The sequence below is a fragment of the Sorex araneus genome, chromosome 9 (genome assembly GCF_027595985.1).
Source record: "Sorex araneus isolate mSorAra2 chromosome 9, mSorAra2.pri, whole genome shotgun sequence".
NCBI lineage: Eukaryota > Metazoa > Chordata > Mammalia > Eulipotyphla > Soricidae > Sorex > Sorex araneus.
In genome coordinates this window covers 3,211,652-3,228,965 of record NC_073310.1, presented here as the reverse complement: position 1 = coordinate 3,228,965, position 17,314 = coordinate 3,211,652, and the positions used below count along the sequence as shown (strand labels likewise).

The 17,314-nt window shown below is 57.2% G+C and overlaps 1 protein-coding gene across 2 annotated transcripts; it reads right to left on the bottom strand.

Annotated features, from left to right (window-relative positions):
* Positions 1-97: 97 nt before the first annotated feature.
* On the bottom strand, positions 98-14,373 carry MORN3 (MORN repeat containing 3). Of its 2 annotated transcripts, XR_008631429.1 has the most exons (7): positions 13,921-14,373; positions 10,134-10,292; positions 5,153-5,307; positions 4,308-4,467; positions 1,873-2,057; positions 1,453-1,605; positions 98-1,188 (listed from the first exon to the last, which is right to left on the bottom strand). XR_008631429.1 is itself a non-coding variant. In XM_055147377.1 (6 exons), the coding sequence occupies exons 2-6, from the start codon at positions 10,276-10,278 to the stop codon at positions 1,516-1,518; spliced, it is 735 nt and encodes a 244-aa protein (XP_055003352.1). In that variant the 5' UTR covers positions 10,279-10,292; positions 13,921-14,373; the 3' UTR covers positions 98-1,515. The 2 variants fall into 2 exon arrangements, 1 of the variants encoding a protein (XP_055003352.1); XM_055147377.1 differs by having other exon boundaries at positions 98-1,605.
* Between the last annotated feature and the right edge of the window lie 2,941 nt (positions 14,374-17,314).

Genomic DNA, 17,314 nt, shown 5'->3' with positions numbered 1-17,314 from the left:
GACGATGTCGCCGGGGCTCCAGGGGCGCAGCCTCTGAGCACGTTGTTTTCCATTCTCGGGAAATTTCGTGAAGAGTAAGGAGGCGTCCAGAGCGCCCAGTGCTGTTCCGCACTCCCCGCGCCCCTCCTTGCTGGCGTTCTGTGGCCTGCTGGGCACTGTTTTCAGTGTCAGTTTTTGGGCCACACCTGGTGACACTCAGGTTACTCCTGATTCTTCTCAGGAGTCATTCCTGGTGGTGCTCAGGGGACCATGTGGGATGTTGGGGATCGAACCCAAGTCAGCGGCATGCCAGGCAAACGCCCTCCCCCTGTGTACTGTCGCTCCGGTCCCTGGTGTGACTTTGTTTTATGTGTCTTTCTGCTTAAAAACACACTGTTGACCGGTTCCCAGTGGGGCGGGCCTCACGCAGGTCTTAGCCAGGCCCATCCCAGCCCTGAGGCAAACCCGCATGGGAAAGAGGAGGGAACCAGCACTAGGATTGCATGGGGCTGGGGGCGTGGCTCAGGGGCAGACCAAAGGCCTGGCAGGGGGCGACTCTGGTGCCATCCCTGACATCAGAGATCAGAATTTTTGTGTAGATTTGCAAATACCGAAACCTCCAAGTCCTTCCTTGGAGCGCCCTTTCTGCCTCAAGGCAGGTGGGGGGGGCACCCTCGGGCCTGTGGCCAGCCCTGGATCCCCTCCCTGGCCCCCAGAAGGGAGTGTCCGTGCCCTGACCCTCTCACTCAGTGCGCTCCCCTCAGAACCACCGTGAGGGCCTCCTGTTTCCAAGCTGACGCTCCCTCCTGACCCCCGGGCCTCCCTGCATTCTTGGCAGCGTCCCTCTGGCCCTCGCAGGTATGTCCGCCGCGCGGGTGGAGGCCTGTGGGGTGCAGTGTGCCACCCGAGCTCCCTCGCCCCTCCGTGGCACTCCCGGCCCCTGCATTACCGTCACCAGGTTCTCCTTTATTGTCACACACTCAGGAATAGTTCCAACCAGGGGTCTGCCAAGGAACAGGCGTCACCTCCGCCAGCCTGGGGGCAAGTGTGAGCACCCCACTGGCAAAGACTGGTCCAGTGCTAGGTGGGCAGGGCGCCCTCGGAGGGTGCCCCAGCTGGGCCCAGAACCCGCGGGCTCCTGCAGCGGGGACCATGCCAGCCTGAGTTGTTGGTGACACCAGCTGGTTTTCTCCTGAAGCTCCAGGTTCACTGCCAAGGCAAGGGGTTGCTGGGAGCCGGAGCTCAATGCCGCTGCTCTCGGGCCCGCGTTGCCCATGCCAGGAGGGGCTGGCACACCAGGCTCCACCAGACGGCGCCAGGGGTGGGGCCAGGGCAAGCCACCCCTGGGATGTCCGAGCAGGACTCGCGTGAACCGGTCTTTGAGCTTTGGAGGGGAGTTTCCACGGGGACTGGCCTCCCCCTTCCATGCCCCAAGCCCGTGGGCACACCAAGGGTGGCAATGACTCGCCTCACCTGGCCCGAGGCGAGCTCCTGGGCTGCGTCGGTGCAGAGCCTGTGTCCCGAAGTCCTGCTGGGCTACTCGCCCGACTCGCTCTCTCCTTCCTGTGCTTTCATGAACTGGGCTAGGGCTTCCTCCAGCACGCCGTCGGGGTCCACAAGTTTGATCTGGAGGGAAACGGTCAGATCGGGGTGCGTGAAAGCCCAGGCTGGTGGATGCGGAGGATAACGCCAGCCTCTGGGCGCTGCCCGCCTCCGTGGGAACACTCAGCTGGACACCGAGCCATGTCTGCTGTCTGGGCAGGCAGGTGTGGCCCAGGTTCCATTCTTTTCTCTCTCTTTCTCCTCCCTCTCTCTCACCTCTCTTTCTCCGCCCCTCTCCCCACTCTCTCTCTCCCCCTCTCTTTCTCCTCCCCCCCTCACAGGGCTGCCCACCTCAGGAATGGGGAACTGTGTGGGCTGGGGGGCTTCGTCGCGGCCAAAGTCGATCATGGTGCCACACTTGGCCACGTCGTCCACCCAAAAGCCTTCGAACAGCTGCCCGCGGTCCAGGTGGAAGAAACGGCCCTTCCCGTTCTTCATGCCTTTCTCCCACTGGCCCTCGTAGCGGTTTCCATTCTCTGGGGAAAGTACGGGGGGCATGAGTGCTGGGCACAGCAGGCCGGTGGGCGGGCCGGCCCCTCTGTCACCTCTGGGTGAGACCATTCTGCCCAGGAGCTGGAGGAACCACGCTGATGGAGCGTTTGTGCCCCGGGGTCCACTGTTTGCAGAACAAATGTGGCTCATTTCCCTGAACTTGAATTCTCTCAGCCTCCTTTCCCGGCGGCACCGGTCCAGCCTGGCAGGCTGGCATTCCCACACTCGGCTGGGCGGGTGTCGCGCTTCCTGACTTTCCTCCTCAGACAGAGCTGGAAGGGACCACACCTCCTCCCGCTGTTTGTAGAAGGCTCTGCATGTGTGTGTGTGTGTGTGTGTGTGTGTGTGTGTGTGTGTGTGTGTGTGTGTGTGTGTGATTGCAACTGGAGAGCAAGAGCCCAAGCTTTTTCTTTCTTTTTTTTTTGGGGGGGGGCCACACGTGGTGGTGCTCAGGGTTCACTCTTGCCAGTGCTTGGAGGACCATATGGGGTTCTGGAGACTGAACCGGAGTCAGCCACATGCAAACCAAAGGCCCCAGCTCCAGGAGCCCAAATGTCCAACCCCACAGAGTGAGAACAGGGGAGCTCATGCTTCCTGGCATCACATGGTCTCGGCTGGCCCCTTACCCCTTTCAGCCCACGTTCCTGTTTGTGAAGCGGAAGTCACAGAAGCACGCGCATGCTCACACTCAATGGTTGGGAAGTCAAATGAGCACACACAGAGGAGGCTTAGTGGAATTCAGTATGGACGGGCCAGTCAGCGCCTCTCTATATGGGCAGGACACGGGTTTCAGGAAGTCTGACTGGCGGGAATGTGCTGGGCTGCACTGGCCCTGTTTGCTGACCCTGCCCACTGCAAGGCTGAGGGGTGTGCAGCTCTGAGCACCTGCTCGCAGACACCGGGCTGCGCCCTGCACCACACGGGGCTCTTCTCACCTTCCCCACACCCTGACTCACGTGTGTTTGCCCAGATGTGTCTTCACTGTGGTGCCCTGGGTCCTCACCTGCAGGCAGGCACTCTGTCCCCGAGCCACATCCCCATCTCCACATTTACCTGCATTATACTGATGAGGACTCGGGGGTACAGAGTTTCAGCAAACTGACAAGCCTATGGCAGAAACCGAGGCCTGCAGGCCCCAGAGCCCAGACCTGAGGCAGTGACGGTGCGAAGCTGCACAGTAAGCTTCTTTGACTCGGCAGCTAAGAGGTGGCTGGGCAAACAGGCATGCCCCAGGCGCAGGTGCTGGTGAGGGGAACACAGCTGCCTATCCCCAATCCAGCCTAATCATGGGAAACTGAAATGGGAAACTGAAAAATTCAGGGAGGGGAGGGGAGTGCTCAGGGGTCATTCCTTGCAGTGCTCAGGAGAGCATCTGGTGCTGAGGATGGAACCTGGCTTCCTGCATGCCAAGCGGGTGCTCCAGTCTCTGGAGCTCTCGGGCCCATGGAGCACTTTTTTCTTTTTTTTTCTTTTTTTTTTTTTTTTTTTGCTTTTTGGGTCACACCTGGCGATGCACAGGGGTTACTCCTGGCTCTGCACTCAGGAATTACCCCTGGCCGTGCTCAGGGGACCATATGGGATGCTGGGATTCGAACCGGTCGGCCACGTGCAAGGCAAATGCCCTACCCGCTGTGCTATAGCTCCAGCCCCCCCATGGAGCACTTTTGACCCCAAGCTGTGTGATCTGAATGAGTGAGTGAGTGAATGACAACCTCTTCATTTGTAAAGGGATGCAAAGAGCATCAGCTTCATGGGAATTGTGAAATCGGCCATCTCAGAGAGAGCAAGCGAGGAGCACTTGCTGGAGGTCTGTCCATGAGAAACCCTCTTGCATGTCACAGACCCATCCACCAAACTGCTGGTTCGCGGTACTTTGGGGTGCCAAGGATTGAACCCGTGTCAGCTACATGCAAAGCAAGAGCCCTAACTGCTGCCCTAACTGCTGTCCTATCTCTCCAGCCCCGCCTCCCCCATTCACGGCAACCCACACCAGAGAGAGGCTATGCGGGGCGTGGCCACACACGGTGCCAGAAGGCGGGGCCTGAGGGGGTGCGGTGCTTATGTGGGCGTGGTCAAGTTCTCAGGGGCGTGGCTAGATGTGCGTGAGGTCACGTGTCATAAGGAGGCAGGGCTTATGGGCAAGGCTGCACAGTCCAGACTGCGGACTTTGCAGGAGGTGGGGTTTGAGGGTCTTTGAGGGTCGCGGTCAGGTGGGGGCCCGGCGGGACACTCACTCAGCCGCAACATGCCCTCCCCTTCGGGCTTGTCGTCGTACCACTGGCCTTCGTAGATGTCTCCGTTGCTGTAGTACATGCGGCCCCACCCAGTGCGTCGGTTGCTACACCACTCACCCTCGTAATATTCCTTGGGTCCAAAGAACTGGATGCCATAGCCCTGAAAGCACGCCCCCGTTCAGTGCCACCGGCCCTCCCACATGCCACACACCTGGGCTGCTTTTACGCTGCCCCCCGCAGCCCGTCCTTCCTCTGCCCTGCCATGCCCGCTAGACTTCCCTGGCTCCGCACTCGGGAATCAGTCCCGGCGGTGCTCAGGGACCCGTGTGGGATGCCGGGGATCGAACCCGGCTCGGCCGCGTGCAGAGCGAGCGCCCTCCCCGCTGTATTATCGTGGGTTCGTCCCTGTTTCTAAGGGGGCCTTGCAGGACTGTGACCCGTTTGGGCGCTTCTCGCTCGGGGACACTCTGTCTGCCTCTTATCCCTCAGGACCATCCTCTGTCCTCTCTCGTGCTGGGGCCCGGGCCCGGCCTCTGCTTTCTTGTTCTCACTTTCCCAGCCACCCCCATCGCGTATCCAATGCCAATTCAAGGGAGGCTCTCATAAGAGGGAGGCCCAGGGGAAAGAAAGCCAGGAAACTATCGGGGACAAGCAGGGGGGAGGCTGGCGGCAGGGGCTCACTTCATGGCTCCTCCCAGGCCCTCTCCTCTGCTTCCTGTTTCCTGGCTTTTGTTCTGAGAGGCCCTCAGGATCCCCCACCCCTTCCTTCTCCCACCCACACAGTAGCCCTCCTCCCCACACCCGGTCAGACACCTCACACGGTCGCACGCGCACCATGCACTCACCGATTTCTTGTCACCTTTCCACCAGCCCGAGTATACTCTCCTGTACCTTCCAGTCTCTTTCTCAGGAAGGCTGAGGGTCCCATAGCCATCTCGCTTTCCAAACTTCCAGTCCCCCTCATAGATGGCACCTTTCTTCCAGATTTGTGTTCCTTTCCCTGAGATACACAGAGAAGTCAGTGCTGCAGGCACGGCCTCCACCCTGCTGGACATGGTGATGGCAGGCTTTGTCTCGGCCTGGATTCTAGGGCCCTCAGACCTGGTGATTTGGGAGCAGGAGACGGCTCAGTGGCAAAGGCTGATCGCAGGTGCTGCTGGCATGAGCGTGATCTGGGCAGTTCTGCTGGTGGTGTGCTGCCAGCCGTACCACAGCCAGGCGAGTGCAGGCACTGAAACTTAAGATGTTTAGTTTGGGCGCTTGGTTTGCCTAAGGCTCACCCAGGTTGGATCCCCGTACCCCATATGCTCCCCTGAGTGCAGAGGCAGGAGTCAGCGTTTGCACGTGGTGGACTCGAGTTCGATCCCCGACATCCCATATGGTCAGCCCTGAGTACAACCAGTGGTGGCAGAAAAGATAAAAACAAAAGGTATGTTTTGAGGATGGAGAAACATATGGCTCAGCAGGAGAACTTTCATGTTACAAGTATGAGGTTCTGGGTTTGGTTCCCAGCACCACTAAAAAAATGTTCAAGGGTCTGGAGCTGGAGAGATAGTAGTTTGTAGGACACTTGCATTACACACGACTGACCCAGTTCAATCCTCGGCATCCCATATAGTACCTAAAGCCCTGCCACGATTCACCTCTGAGCACCACTGAATGTGGCTCAAACCATCCCCAAAATATTATTTGAGCATTGTGGATACAAATGTGACCTGCGGTGTCTGATCATGTGAAGGGCTACAGCTCATGTAACACAGGCCCAAGCCTGGATCTTATGGGATATAGGGGCTAAAACCCTACTGGTCACATGCAAGGCAAGCACCGTTTATAACTGCTCTTAAAATTGTTAGTGTGTCAGAGAGATAGCACAGTAGGCAGGGCGTTTCCCTTGCACACGGTTAACCCGGGTTCGATTCCCAGCATCCTATATGGTCCCTGAGTAATTCCAGGAATAATTCCTGAGTGCAGAGCCAAGAGTAAGACCCTGAGCATCGCCGGGTGTGACCCCAAAAGACCACCACCAACAACATTGTGCTTGGTTTTCAGCCACATCTGGCCGTGTTCAGGGATTTCTTCTGGTTCTGAGCTCAGGATTCGAACCCGCACCCACCCCACACGCTGCACGACTTCCTCTTCGACTTCTTCAATCTTATTTTCTAACAGACTCTCAATTCAGGAAGTTGGCATCGGTGGGCTCCGCCCCCTGGCAATTCTAGCCAATAAGCCTCCATACCCAGCTCCCTATGATTGGTTAAGTGAAGTGCACGTGACCCACGTTAGACCAATGAAAGTCAGTTCCTTTTAGGCTCTTTGAGGCCTTGTGGGCGTCTGAACTGCTACAGTGAGTGATTTAACTCTCTGGAAGGGAACTAGGGAGAAGGAACTGAGTTAAATGAACCCGGGGTCACTCCTGATGAACTCAGGAGATGGTTGCGGTGCCCAGGATCAAACCCGGGCCGTCGGCGTCTCTACGGGCCCGTGGCCTTTGCTTAAAATTCACCACCACCACCCAGGCAGCAGAGCAAAGCCAAGAGGGTGGGGAGAGGCCAAGTTCCATTTGGCCTCAGAGTCCGGCCGTGCCCGAACTTGTATTGATTGCTTAAGCCGGCCCACGTGAGTTTCTGTCTGCAACCACCCAAACAGACTGGGCAGATGCCCGTGCCATCAGAGCCCCGAGCAGGAAGGACGTCGGGAGACCCGCAGGGCCAGCATCGGAGGGCACCGGGGCCTTGCACACACACCCTCGCCCCGCTCCCACGTCCGCTGGGACCCGGTACTACTAGAAGAAAGTGAAGGTTTGAGGGCGCAGGAACCAAGCCAGAGACAAAGGGGCGCAGCTTGCCTCGGGATCTCAGCACAGAATCAGCCCCCGAGGCGGCCCAGAGAGCCAGACTGAAGGCTGGAGACGGCGGGTGAGGGAGGCCCAGGCAGGTGGAGCAACAGACTGTTTGCAGCAGTCTTGGCTCCAGCGGAGCGAGAACAGGAGCCAAAGAGGAGAGTGAGGCAGGTCAGATGCTGGCAAAGCCAGAGCCACAAGGCGGCGGGTGACCCACTAGGGCCCACCCACTAGGCCACCTGGCAGGGGCCGCCCGATGGGGACGGGGGCTTCAGAGGAGAGTGCCAGGGGTGCCACCAAGCACAGAGCTTTTCAGCCCTCTTCATCTCACCTGCCACTCTCTCACCTGGATCTTGACCCAGCTGGAGGCCAGAGCGCAAAGCATGCTGGGAAGTGTAGTTCTCTGGTCCAGAGTAAAGCAAGTGGGAGGAGGCCACATCAGCAGGAGTGAGTGCTCCTAGGGCCAGCTTGGGAGGCCCTGCCCCCAAACCAGGGTGCAACATCAGTGAGCACCACAACTGAAGAGACTTGCCCCCGAGAAATGCTGGGCATCGGTGCTGCTCCCAACCAACCCCCACAGGAAAAGTTTTGCAAGCTCCCAGGCCAGAGAGGATGACCTGTGGAGCATATGAGATTCCCCTCCCCCGAGACCCCCTTCTCCCTCCAGCAGCCAGATGGGGACCTGACTCAGAGTGTGAGCGCCGGGCACCAGCACTGCTGGCCTCACTGGCGCGCTGGCCTGGAGCCTTCTGTTCCCCTCCCCACTTCCCAAAGGAGCCAAGAGCAAGACTCAGTCAGGGTTCCTGGAGGGTTGCTCTTACCTCAGGAGGTGCCTAACAGCCCGGACAGCAAAACCTTACACACACACACACACACACATCTCTGACTCTGGCAGCCACACTGGCTCTTTGTCCCTTTGCTCCACCTGTTCTTGCTGCCTGGACAGTAATCCCTGCAAATCACAGACTGACTCCCTCACTTTCTTTTTTTTTTTTTTTTTTTGCTTTTTGGGTCACACCCGGCGATGCACAGGGGTCACTCCTGGCTCCGCACTCAGGAATTACCCCTGGCGGTGCCCAGGGGACCATATGGGATGCTGGGAATCGAACCCAGGTTGGACGCATGCAAGGCAAACGCCCTCCCCGCTGTGCTATCGCTCCAGCCCCGACTCCCTCACTTTCAAGTCTACGCTTTAACCCATTTCTCTGAGGTAAGATCACACCACTGTAGCACAGCGGGGAGGGCGTTTGCCTTGCACGCAGCCGACCAGGGTTTGATTCCTCCCTCTCTCTCGGAGAGCCCAGCAAGCTATGAGAGTATCCTGCCCACACAGCAGAGCCTGGCAAGCTCCCGGTGTCGTATTTCATATGCCAAGAACAATAACAAGCCTCACAATGGAGACGTTACTGGTGCCCACTCGAGCAAATTGATGCACAATGGGAGGACAGTGCAGTGCTAAGATCACACTGTTCAATTCTGTAAACTCATAATGCCACCATTTTGGGACCTGGCGCGACAGCACCGTGGGGAGGGCATTTGCCTTGCACATAGCCAATCCCAGGCATCCCAAATGGTTCCCTGGGCACCGCCAGGAGTAATTCCTGCCCCCAAGCCCGAAATAATAAAAAAATAAAAGAAGAATGCCCGTCTGCAGACCTGGTCTGTGCTGCCTTGTGTCCGTTCTCACCATTCTAGCCTCTGCTGCAGTTATTTGTCGGGTGGGTCGTGCCCGTTGTATGTGGCCTGCCAAGGGCAGGCATTGATTTTCACTGGAGCTCAAAGGCTAGCAGAGTCCCTAGCACACAGTAGGTGTGCAACTCAGTGTCGGGAAGCCAGTGTGAGGGGAGCTATTCCTGCCTCTCAGGACCTCCCGTGTTCAGCACAGGTTGGGTACATCCTCCTCTGGGTACCAGGAATGAAAGTTTGTTTGTTTTGAGGGGGCGGCACCCGATGGTGCTCAAGGCTTACTCCTAGCTCTGCACCCAGTGATCACGCTTGGTGGTTGCTAGGGGCAACCATATGGAGTGCCGAGGAGGGAACTCTGGTCACCACATGCAAGGCAAATGCCCTACCTGCCATACCACTGTTCTGGCCCCGCAGTATCAGGAGTGATGAAGATGAAGAAGCCGACTGGATCAGATTCTGTTTATTTGACGGCGAGGGCGAGCCCAGCCGTGCTCAGGCCTCACTTGACCATAGACGGTGCCGGGGATTTGAACTGGGGTCAGCAGGATGCAAGACAAGTGCCTTAACCCCTCTCTCTCTCCTGCCCACATGGACCAGTTATTTTCCTCGTTTTGGACCTGTGCAGAGCTGCTGAGGGGCCCTCCGTGCTTGGTCCTCAGGGGTCCCTCCCGGAAGTGTGCAGGGTTGAAGCCCAGACTCCTGCCTCCAGGGTACGTGCTCCAGCCCTCGAGGCTCTCCCCCACCACCCTCCGTTTGGTTTGGGGGCAGCCTGAGATCCAGAGAGAGGGAGGTGACACACCCCAAATCACACAGCTCCTCGGCGTGGGGGTGGAGGTGACTCACTGGGGCGTTCGTATCCTGCAGGCACGAAGCCTGGCTCAATCCCAGCATCCCCCCAAACCCAACAAAACTCAGGGTCCTCCTTGCTCTGAGTGCAGGGGTGTGCGGCCCCCATGAGCCGCCCGCGGTTGGAAGCAGACAGAGCCGGGCCGGCAGCATGAGGCCTGGCCTCGAAGTCAGGGCGGGGGCCACCGAGGAGACTGGTTCATACTATAGGTGTGGGGATCATCCGTGGAGGAAGCCTCAGAGCACGAAGGTTCTAGATTCCCGTGTACCCCACCCTTAGAGAGCCTGCAGGATTCCCCCTTCTCAAGGCACCTGCAAAAGATGCACTTGAGGAAGGTCCAGGGCCCGGGTCCCCCAGGGCAGGGATGGGGTCTGAGCCCCAGAGCCAAGGGTCTCGCCCTCCGGGGGAGCCCTGGGCCTCTCCTGCCCCCCGCCACCGGGCCGGGCGCCCTTACCGTGTTTCAGGTTGTCCTTCCACTCTCCCAGGTAGCGGTCGCCGTTGACGGCGTACACCTGGTGCCGGATGCCATTCCTCTGCGCCTTGCGGTCCCACTCCTTCCACGGGGGCAGCGACTTCTGCGGGCACTTGGTCACCGGCATGCCACCACCTACTGCTGTGGTCACAGGGCAGGCAGCAGGTCAGACGCTCCGGGCTCAGCTCACGGAACACCCAGAGGCCGGGGGTTCCCTGGGCTGGAGCCGGGCCCCGGAGAGCAGCGGGAGATGACTTGTGGTGGACGCAGCCTCTCCCGCCTCCTGCCATCTCCGGGGCCCCTGTAAAGGTAAGGCTGATGGCACAATTACTTGGGCACCCAGGGAAACCAGGGAAGGAGGTTTGTGATGACATCAGGGACAGTCTGACCCCAGGCAGGGGTGACTGTCACCTGTTTCAGGCCCAGCTGGCCACTGAATGTGGACGCTGTGCTGGCTTTCAAATTGGAGTCTGACCTGGAGCAAGCAGGGGTATGATGCCTGGGCCTAGTTCAGAGGGTCCGAGGGCAGCCAGGCAGGGCTGAGAGGCAACTGCTGGGCACAGGGGGGTCACCCCTACCCCCCACTTCGAGCCCCTTGTTCCTGCCTCTTCTGTCTGAGAGATGAGAGTGGAAAAGCCCAGTGCCAGTTCTGGTGCCGGGGGCAGGGCGCAGACCTGGGACACAGTAGGCACAGACTCACAGCCAGCTCGGCTGGGAGCTGGGAGTAAGCCCTGACCACTGCCAGTGCGGGCAAAACAAAAGAAAGCAAAACAGGGACTGGAGCAATAGCACAGCGGGGAGGGCATTTGCCTTGCACGTGGCCGACCCGGGTTCGATTCCCAGCATCCCATATGGTCCCCTGAGCACCACCAGGAGTAATTCCTGAGTGCAGAGCCAGGAGTAACCCCTGAGCATCACTGGGTGTGACCCAAAAAGCAAGAAAAAAAAAAGAAAAAGGAAAAGAAAAACAAAAGCTGAAAAATTTTAAAATATGTTCAGTTTTTGTTGTTTTTTTTCCCCTTTTTGTGTTTTGCACGTGGCTGACCAAGGTTCACTCCCCAGTGCCCTAAGCACTGCCAGGAGTGATCCTTAGCACAGAGCCGGGAGTAAGCCCTAAGCACTGCTGGGTATGGCCCAACATTTGTCAAAAAAGAAAAAAATTGAATTAAAAAAAATTAATGGGAAAGGCCAGAGAAATAGTATAGCCAGTAGGACATCTGTCTTGCACGCGGCCAACCCAGGTTTGATCCTCAGCACCCCATATGGTCCCCTGAGCACCACCAGGAGTGATTCCTGAGTGCGGAGCTAGGAGTAACCCTTGAGCACTGTTCGGTGTGGCCCCCAGGTCCCCAAATAAATAAATAAATAATAAAATAAAATTTCAAATTAATCAGATTCAATCCCTGAAACACCTGTGATCCTCCAGGCCCTGCCAGGGGTGATGCCTGAGCACTGAGCCAGGAGTAAACCCTGCACACCTCGGGATGTGGCCCAAAAAACAAAACAAAAGAAACTAAATTAGTGAGGGGAAGCAGTCACAGGTTCTAAAGTCACTGTTTTTTTTTTCTCTTAGTTCCATGAATTAAACTTTAATTCATGGGAAAAAATGGAAATAAAAATAAACTTTAATTCAGGGACCCAGGAGAGGATTCAGTGGTCTGGAACCTCCTCTCCGTGAGAGGCCTGGGTCAGTTCCTTCAATCACACGGGGCCCAAGAAATTCTGGGAATGGGGCCGGAGCGATAGCACGGTGCATAGGGCATTTGCCTTGCATGCGGCCGACCCGGGTTCGATCCCCGGCATCCCATATGGTCCCCCAAGCACCGCCAGGAGCAATTCCTGAGTGCAAAGCCAGGAATAACCCCTGAGCATCGCTGGGTGTGACCCAAAAAGAAAAAAAAAAAAAGAAATTCTGGGAATAGTCTCTGGCACTGCTGAGTGTGGCCTGAAAATCAAGAAATTTTTTTTTTTTTTTTTTGCTTTTTGGGTCACACCCAGCAAAGCACAGGGATTACTCCTGGCTCTGCACTCAGGAATTACCCCTGGCGGTGCTCAGGGGACCATATAGGATGCTGGGAATCGAACCCGGGTCTGCCATGTGCAAGGCAAACGCCCTACCCGCTGTGTTATTGCTCCATCCCCACGAGAAAAAATTTTTTTATGATTTTTAATTTTTTTTTCTACAAAAGAAATGTTTAAGGAATTTTGTTTTACTGAGGGGTCAGAGAGATAGTACACTGGGGAGGGCATTTGCCTGGCATGCAGACTACTGGGTTCGATCCCCGGCATCCTGGATGGTCCCCTGACACGGCCAGGAGTAATTCCTGAGTGCAGAGCCAGGAGGAGCTCCTGAGCATTGCCAGGTGTGGCCCGAACAAAAACAAAAGTGTTTTTTACTGAGCATATGCTGCCGGAGCACACATGTGGCTGCCGCGCCCATGTGCTGCCTGAGTCCATGTGGTGCTCGAGCACATGTCCCCTTATCCCTCTTCTGAAGACAGTAATGTCATATGTCCATACTTAGTGCTGGATTGTGCCCTGAAGCTCTCTCTCCACTCTGGAGAAACCCGTGTTCTCTCTTGAGCGCGTTACTCTCTCTCTTCTGCCACTTCCTCAAAACTTCCAAATAAACCTGTTTTTACTGAAAAAAAAATTTATTTTACTTCATTAATTAACTGAAAAGAAAAAAATCAAGGTAGGGGGGCTGGAGCAATAGCACAGCGGGTAGGGCGTTTGCCTGGCATGCGGCCGACCCAGGTTCAGTTCCCAGCATCCCATATGGTTCCCCAACACTGTCAGGAGTAATTCCTGAGTGCAGAGCCAGGAGTAACCCCTGTACATTGCCAGGTGTGACCAAAAAAAAAAAAAAATTAAAGGTAGGACCAAGGCTATATAGCTCATCAGAACAAAGCATCCATTTTGGGGGAAGAAGTTTGGGCCACACCTGGCTGTGCTCAGGGCTTACTTCTGTTTCTGTACTCGGGAACCATCCTGACAAAGCTCAGGGACCACATATGATCCTGGGGATCGAACCAGGGGTCTGCTCCATGCAAAGTCAGCACCTGACCTGCTGAGGCCCTGGCTTCGGTCCCTGGCACCGACATCAACAGCAGTACAGACAGCATCACCAGTTTTCCCAGTGCCAGGGATCAAACCCAGGGCCTCAAGCTGAGCTCCATCCCCGCTGTGATGAGAGTAATGATTAATACATGTATCCGGTAGGCTTTGCATATCGTTCCTATCAGTGGGAGCTGAGTATCAGGTACCCTACGGGCTGTGGAAATGAAAGCCAACACTGAGCTTTAGTCATCCTGGCTGACAGTTGAGATCCGCAACGTGCAGGAAGCTGTTAACCCCTTAGGAGTCCAGACCGACACTCTCCTGGGTTTACTCAGAATTGTAAGCGAGCCTAGAACCCGGCGGCGTTTGTGGTTTGGTTTGGTTTGGGGGCCACACCTGACGTTACTCATGGCTCTGCACCCACGCAGATTTGCCAGGCAGGGTTGGGCGGGCCATGCGGGTGCCTGGAATCTAACCGGCTGGGCCTCTGGGCCCCTTTCAGCGCCTTTGTCATCTCTGACATCGCTGCCCGTGAAGGCATCCTTTGCCCACCTTGGGTTCCTAATGGGCACGTGGGTTCAGGGCCTCAATACTGAGCTCGGCTCCAAATAACAGCCGTGGCCAAGAGGAAGACGGGGTGCCCGGCGCTCGGGCTCCATCCCACCCCCCCAGTCTGCCCCCCGCCCCCCACCCCGCGCCCTGCGCTCACCTGCGCGGCCGAAGCTCCTCTCCGGGTCTGCGTCCTCGGCGCTGGGGTCGCCCAAACCACCGGTCGCCGGCTCGCTCCAGCGTCTCGGGTCGCCAAGGCAACGCGGGCCCGGCCCGCCCCGAGCTGCGCGGGGCCCCGCGGGTGCAGGGCCCGGCTGCGGCGCGGAGGGGGGTTGGAGGGGCGAGCCGGGGCACCGAGGGTGGTCAGCGCCCGCGGTCACGCCCCTCCCCACTCTCTCCCAGCCATCTGGGCACCTCCAGGGCAGCCCCAGCGACCGCTGCGGGCACCAAAGGGTTAAAGGCGCTGCTGCCCAGTTGCAAAGACTAGGCAACCGCCTTGGAAGCCACAGGCCCCACCTCTGGGGGTGGGGGTGGGGTTCTTTTCTGGTGGGGGTCTCCTGGACTCCTTTGAGAATCTGAGGGGCGCCCTCCCGCCCCGCCCCGGGCCGGGGCCGCAGTGGGTTCAAGCTGCAGTTCTCCGCGCCCTGCGTGGGGATCCCCACCTAGATCCTCCTACTGGCTCGCGGTGGGGCAAACCCCAGAGGGCCCGACTCCTGCTAAGCCCTAACTCCCCTCTCTGTCCACAGCCCCTGGTGAAGTTTTCTTTTCTTTCTTTCTTTTTTTTTTGCTTTTTGGGTCACACCCAGCGATGCTCAGGGGTTACTCCTGGCTTTGCTCTCAGGAATTGCTCCTGGCAGTGCTTGGGGGACCATATGGGATGCTGCGGATCGAACCCGATTCGGCTGCATGCAAGACAAACGCCCTACCCGCTGTGCTATCACTCCGGCCCCTGGTGAAGTTTTCTTTTCTGCTTTTTCTCTTCTGGTGTTGGAATAGAGGTGCTGGGGTGAGGAGATGGGGGAGGGGGCTAGTCCCCGCTGGTCATCTCGGGATCTAAACCAGGGCCAGTGGTGTGCATGGGACATGCATTAATCCCTGCACCATCTCTCTGGCTTCTATTAGCAGTTCCTATGTTTGTTCTTCCTCTGGGACCATCTACCAGGGGATTCATACACCCCACTTTTGGGTTGGAAGGATGGTACAGTGGGTAGGGCGCTTGCCTTGCACACCGGGACCTGGGATCAATCCTCAGCACCCCATAGGACCCCCCCACCCCCGCCAGGAGTAAGCCCCGAGCACTGCTGGGTGTGGCCCTTAAAATAATAACAAAAATACAATCCCTTTGTGTGTGGCTGAGGTGAAGCTTCAGCCCTGGGTTCCGTGGCAGGGTCAGTCTGCCCACCCGAGTGACCGCTCTCCCCGGGAGCTCTTGCTTCCCGGCTAAGGAACACTGGGCACTTGTCTCCTCTCCAGTTGTCTGGGCCACACCCAGAGCAGTGCTCCAGGGCTGTTCCCTGTGGTATGTGCTGTAGGACGCTGGCCGCCCTCTGGCCCATTGGCCTATTGCTCTAGCCTCACTCTTTTCTTTTTTCAAAAATGATTGACTTGATGGGGCTGGAGTGATAGCACAGCAAGGGCGTTTGCCTTGCACGCGGCCGACCCGGGTTCAAATCCCAGCATCCCATATGGTCCCCTGAGCATGGCCAGGGGTAGTTCTTGAGTGCAGAGCCAGGAGTAACCCCTGTGCATCGCCAACCCCTGTGCTTTTTGGGTCACACCAACGCTTTTTGGTGTGACCCAAAAAGAAAAAAAAAAAAAAAAAGATTGACTTGCGTGTGTTTGTGTGTGTGTGTGGAGGCGGGGGTTGCACACCTGGCAGTGCTCAGGGGCTGCTCCTGCCTTGCTCAAGAGTCAATCCTGATGGTGCTCAGGAAATGGGACGCAGGTTGGCTGTGCAAGGCAGAAGCCGGCAGAAACCAAGGCTCTGGCCTAGCGCGGGCCTTCCCCAGGCTCTGTGCTGAAGGATCACTCCTGGCAGTGCTCGGGGAACCTCTAGGTTCCGGGGGTTGAACCCCAGCACGGCTCATGCAAGGCAAATGCCCCGCCCACTGTACTATCACGCTATTCTCTTTGACCCACATTATTATATTTATTATTATTATTATTATTATTTTAAAGATTGGCTGGAGCGATAGCCCAGCGGGTAGGGTATTTGCCTTGCACTTGGCCAACCCGGATTTGATTCCCAGCATCCCATATGGTCCCCTGAGCACCGCCAGGAGTCGTTCCTGAGTGCATGAGCCAGGAGTAACTCCCGTACATCTCTAGGTGTAACCCAAAAAGCAAAAAAAAAAAAAAATGATAAAAAGTGTTAGACTTCTTTCTCCTTCTAATTACCTCTCCCGTGCTCTGGCGAGGTCACTGCCCAGTCTAGTACCTTGGTTCTTGGCCCGATCATGCACAGACACTAACTGGTTCTTGCTGGCTCCATGTGGATTTTTTTGTTGACCCGCTGGGCTGCAGAGTTTTGCCGTTGGCCCTGTGGTTTCCCCTCCACCGTTTCTCCTTCCCAGGTTCCGGCCAGAGTGCCCAGCAGGGCTTGGTCCAGAGTCCTTGGCCTTGGGGCTGGGTGAGTGGGGGGACCTCGGCTGGAGGTGTGGGGTGAAACCTTTTGCTGTGAGCGAAACCCCATCATTAATATGTTGTAAATCACGATGCCTTACATTTCAATTGTTTTCTAGTTAAATAATTTTTTTTTCTTTTTGGGTCACACCCAGCAATGCACAGGGGTTACTCCTGGCGGTGCTCAGGGGACCATGTGGGATGCTGGGATTCAAACCCGGGTCGGCCGTGTGCAAGGCAAACGCCCTACCCGCTATGCTATCACTCCAGACTCTCTAGTTAAAGAAATATATATATATATATATTTTTTTTTCTTTTTGGGTCACACCTGGCAATGCACAGGGGTTGCTCCTGGCTCTGCACTCAGGAATTACCCCTGGCTGTGCTCAGGGGACCATATGGGATGCTGGGATTTGAACCCGGGTCGGCCGCGTGCAAGGCAAACGCCCTACCCGCTGTGCTATCTCTCCAGCCCCTAAAGAAATATTTTTAAGTGTCCTTGGCTGGTGGCTTTGCCAGACGCTGCCCTGCCACCTGTTCTAGAAACCGCCCTCCCTCCCCCTGCGCCCGCGTCCCACCGCTGCAAAGAGCCCTTCTACAGCCCCAAACTGGACACCAGCTCAGGGGACACCAAGATGGTGCCTGGAGAGGAAACTAGGCCCGTAGCCCTCAGGGTCCCCTGAGCCCTCCTGGAGTTAAGGCTGTGCATCGCCAGGTGTGGCCGATGAACCAAAACAAAAACAAAATACAGATTCTGGGAAATGCCCTGCCCGTGGGGGTGGACTCTGGTTGTCCACAGACTGAGTGGGGGAGGCGGCTGGCTACTCCCCAGCCCCGAGTGCCAGGGGCCTCCTGCTCAGGGCTCTGCCCCCTCTCTCCCCTGATAACGAGGCAATGAGGTGCCTGGACTGCGCCGGCCTCCCCCGCCTGCT

What these genes read in the sequence shown, in the direction of transcription:
- MORN3 (XM_055147377.1), bottom strand. Translation starts at nt 10,278, where the DNA reads ATGCCGGTGACCAAGTGCCCGCAGAAGTCGCTGCCCCCGTGGAAGGAG. An exon ending in GGAAAGGTGACAAGAAATCG is followed by an intron (nt 4,468 to 5,152) that starts GTGAGTGCATGG and finishes GCGTGCTTTCAG; the next exon opens with GGCTATGGCATCCAGTTCTT. An exon ending in GGAGGGCATGTTGCGGCTGA is followed by an intron (nt 2,058 to 4,307) that starts GTGAGTGTCCCG and finishes TACTTTCCCCAG; the next exon opens with AGAATGGAAACCGCTACGAG.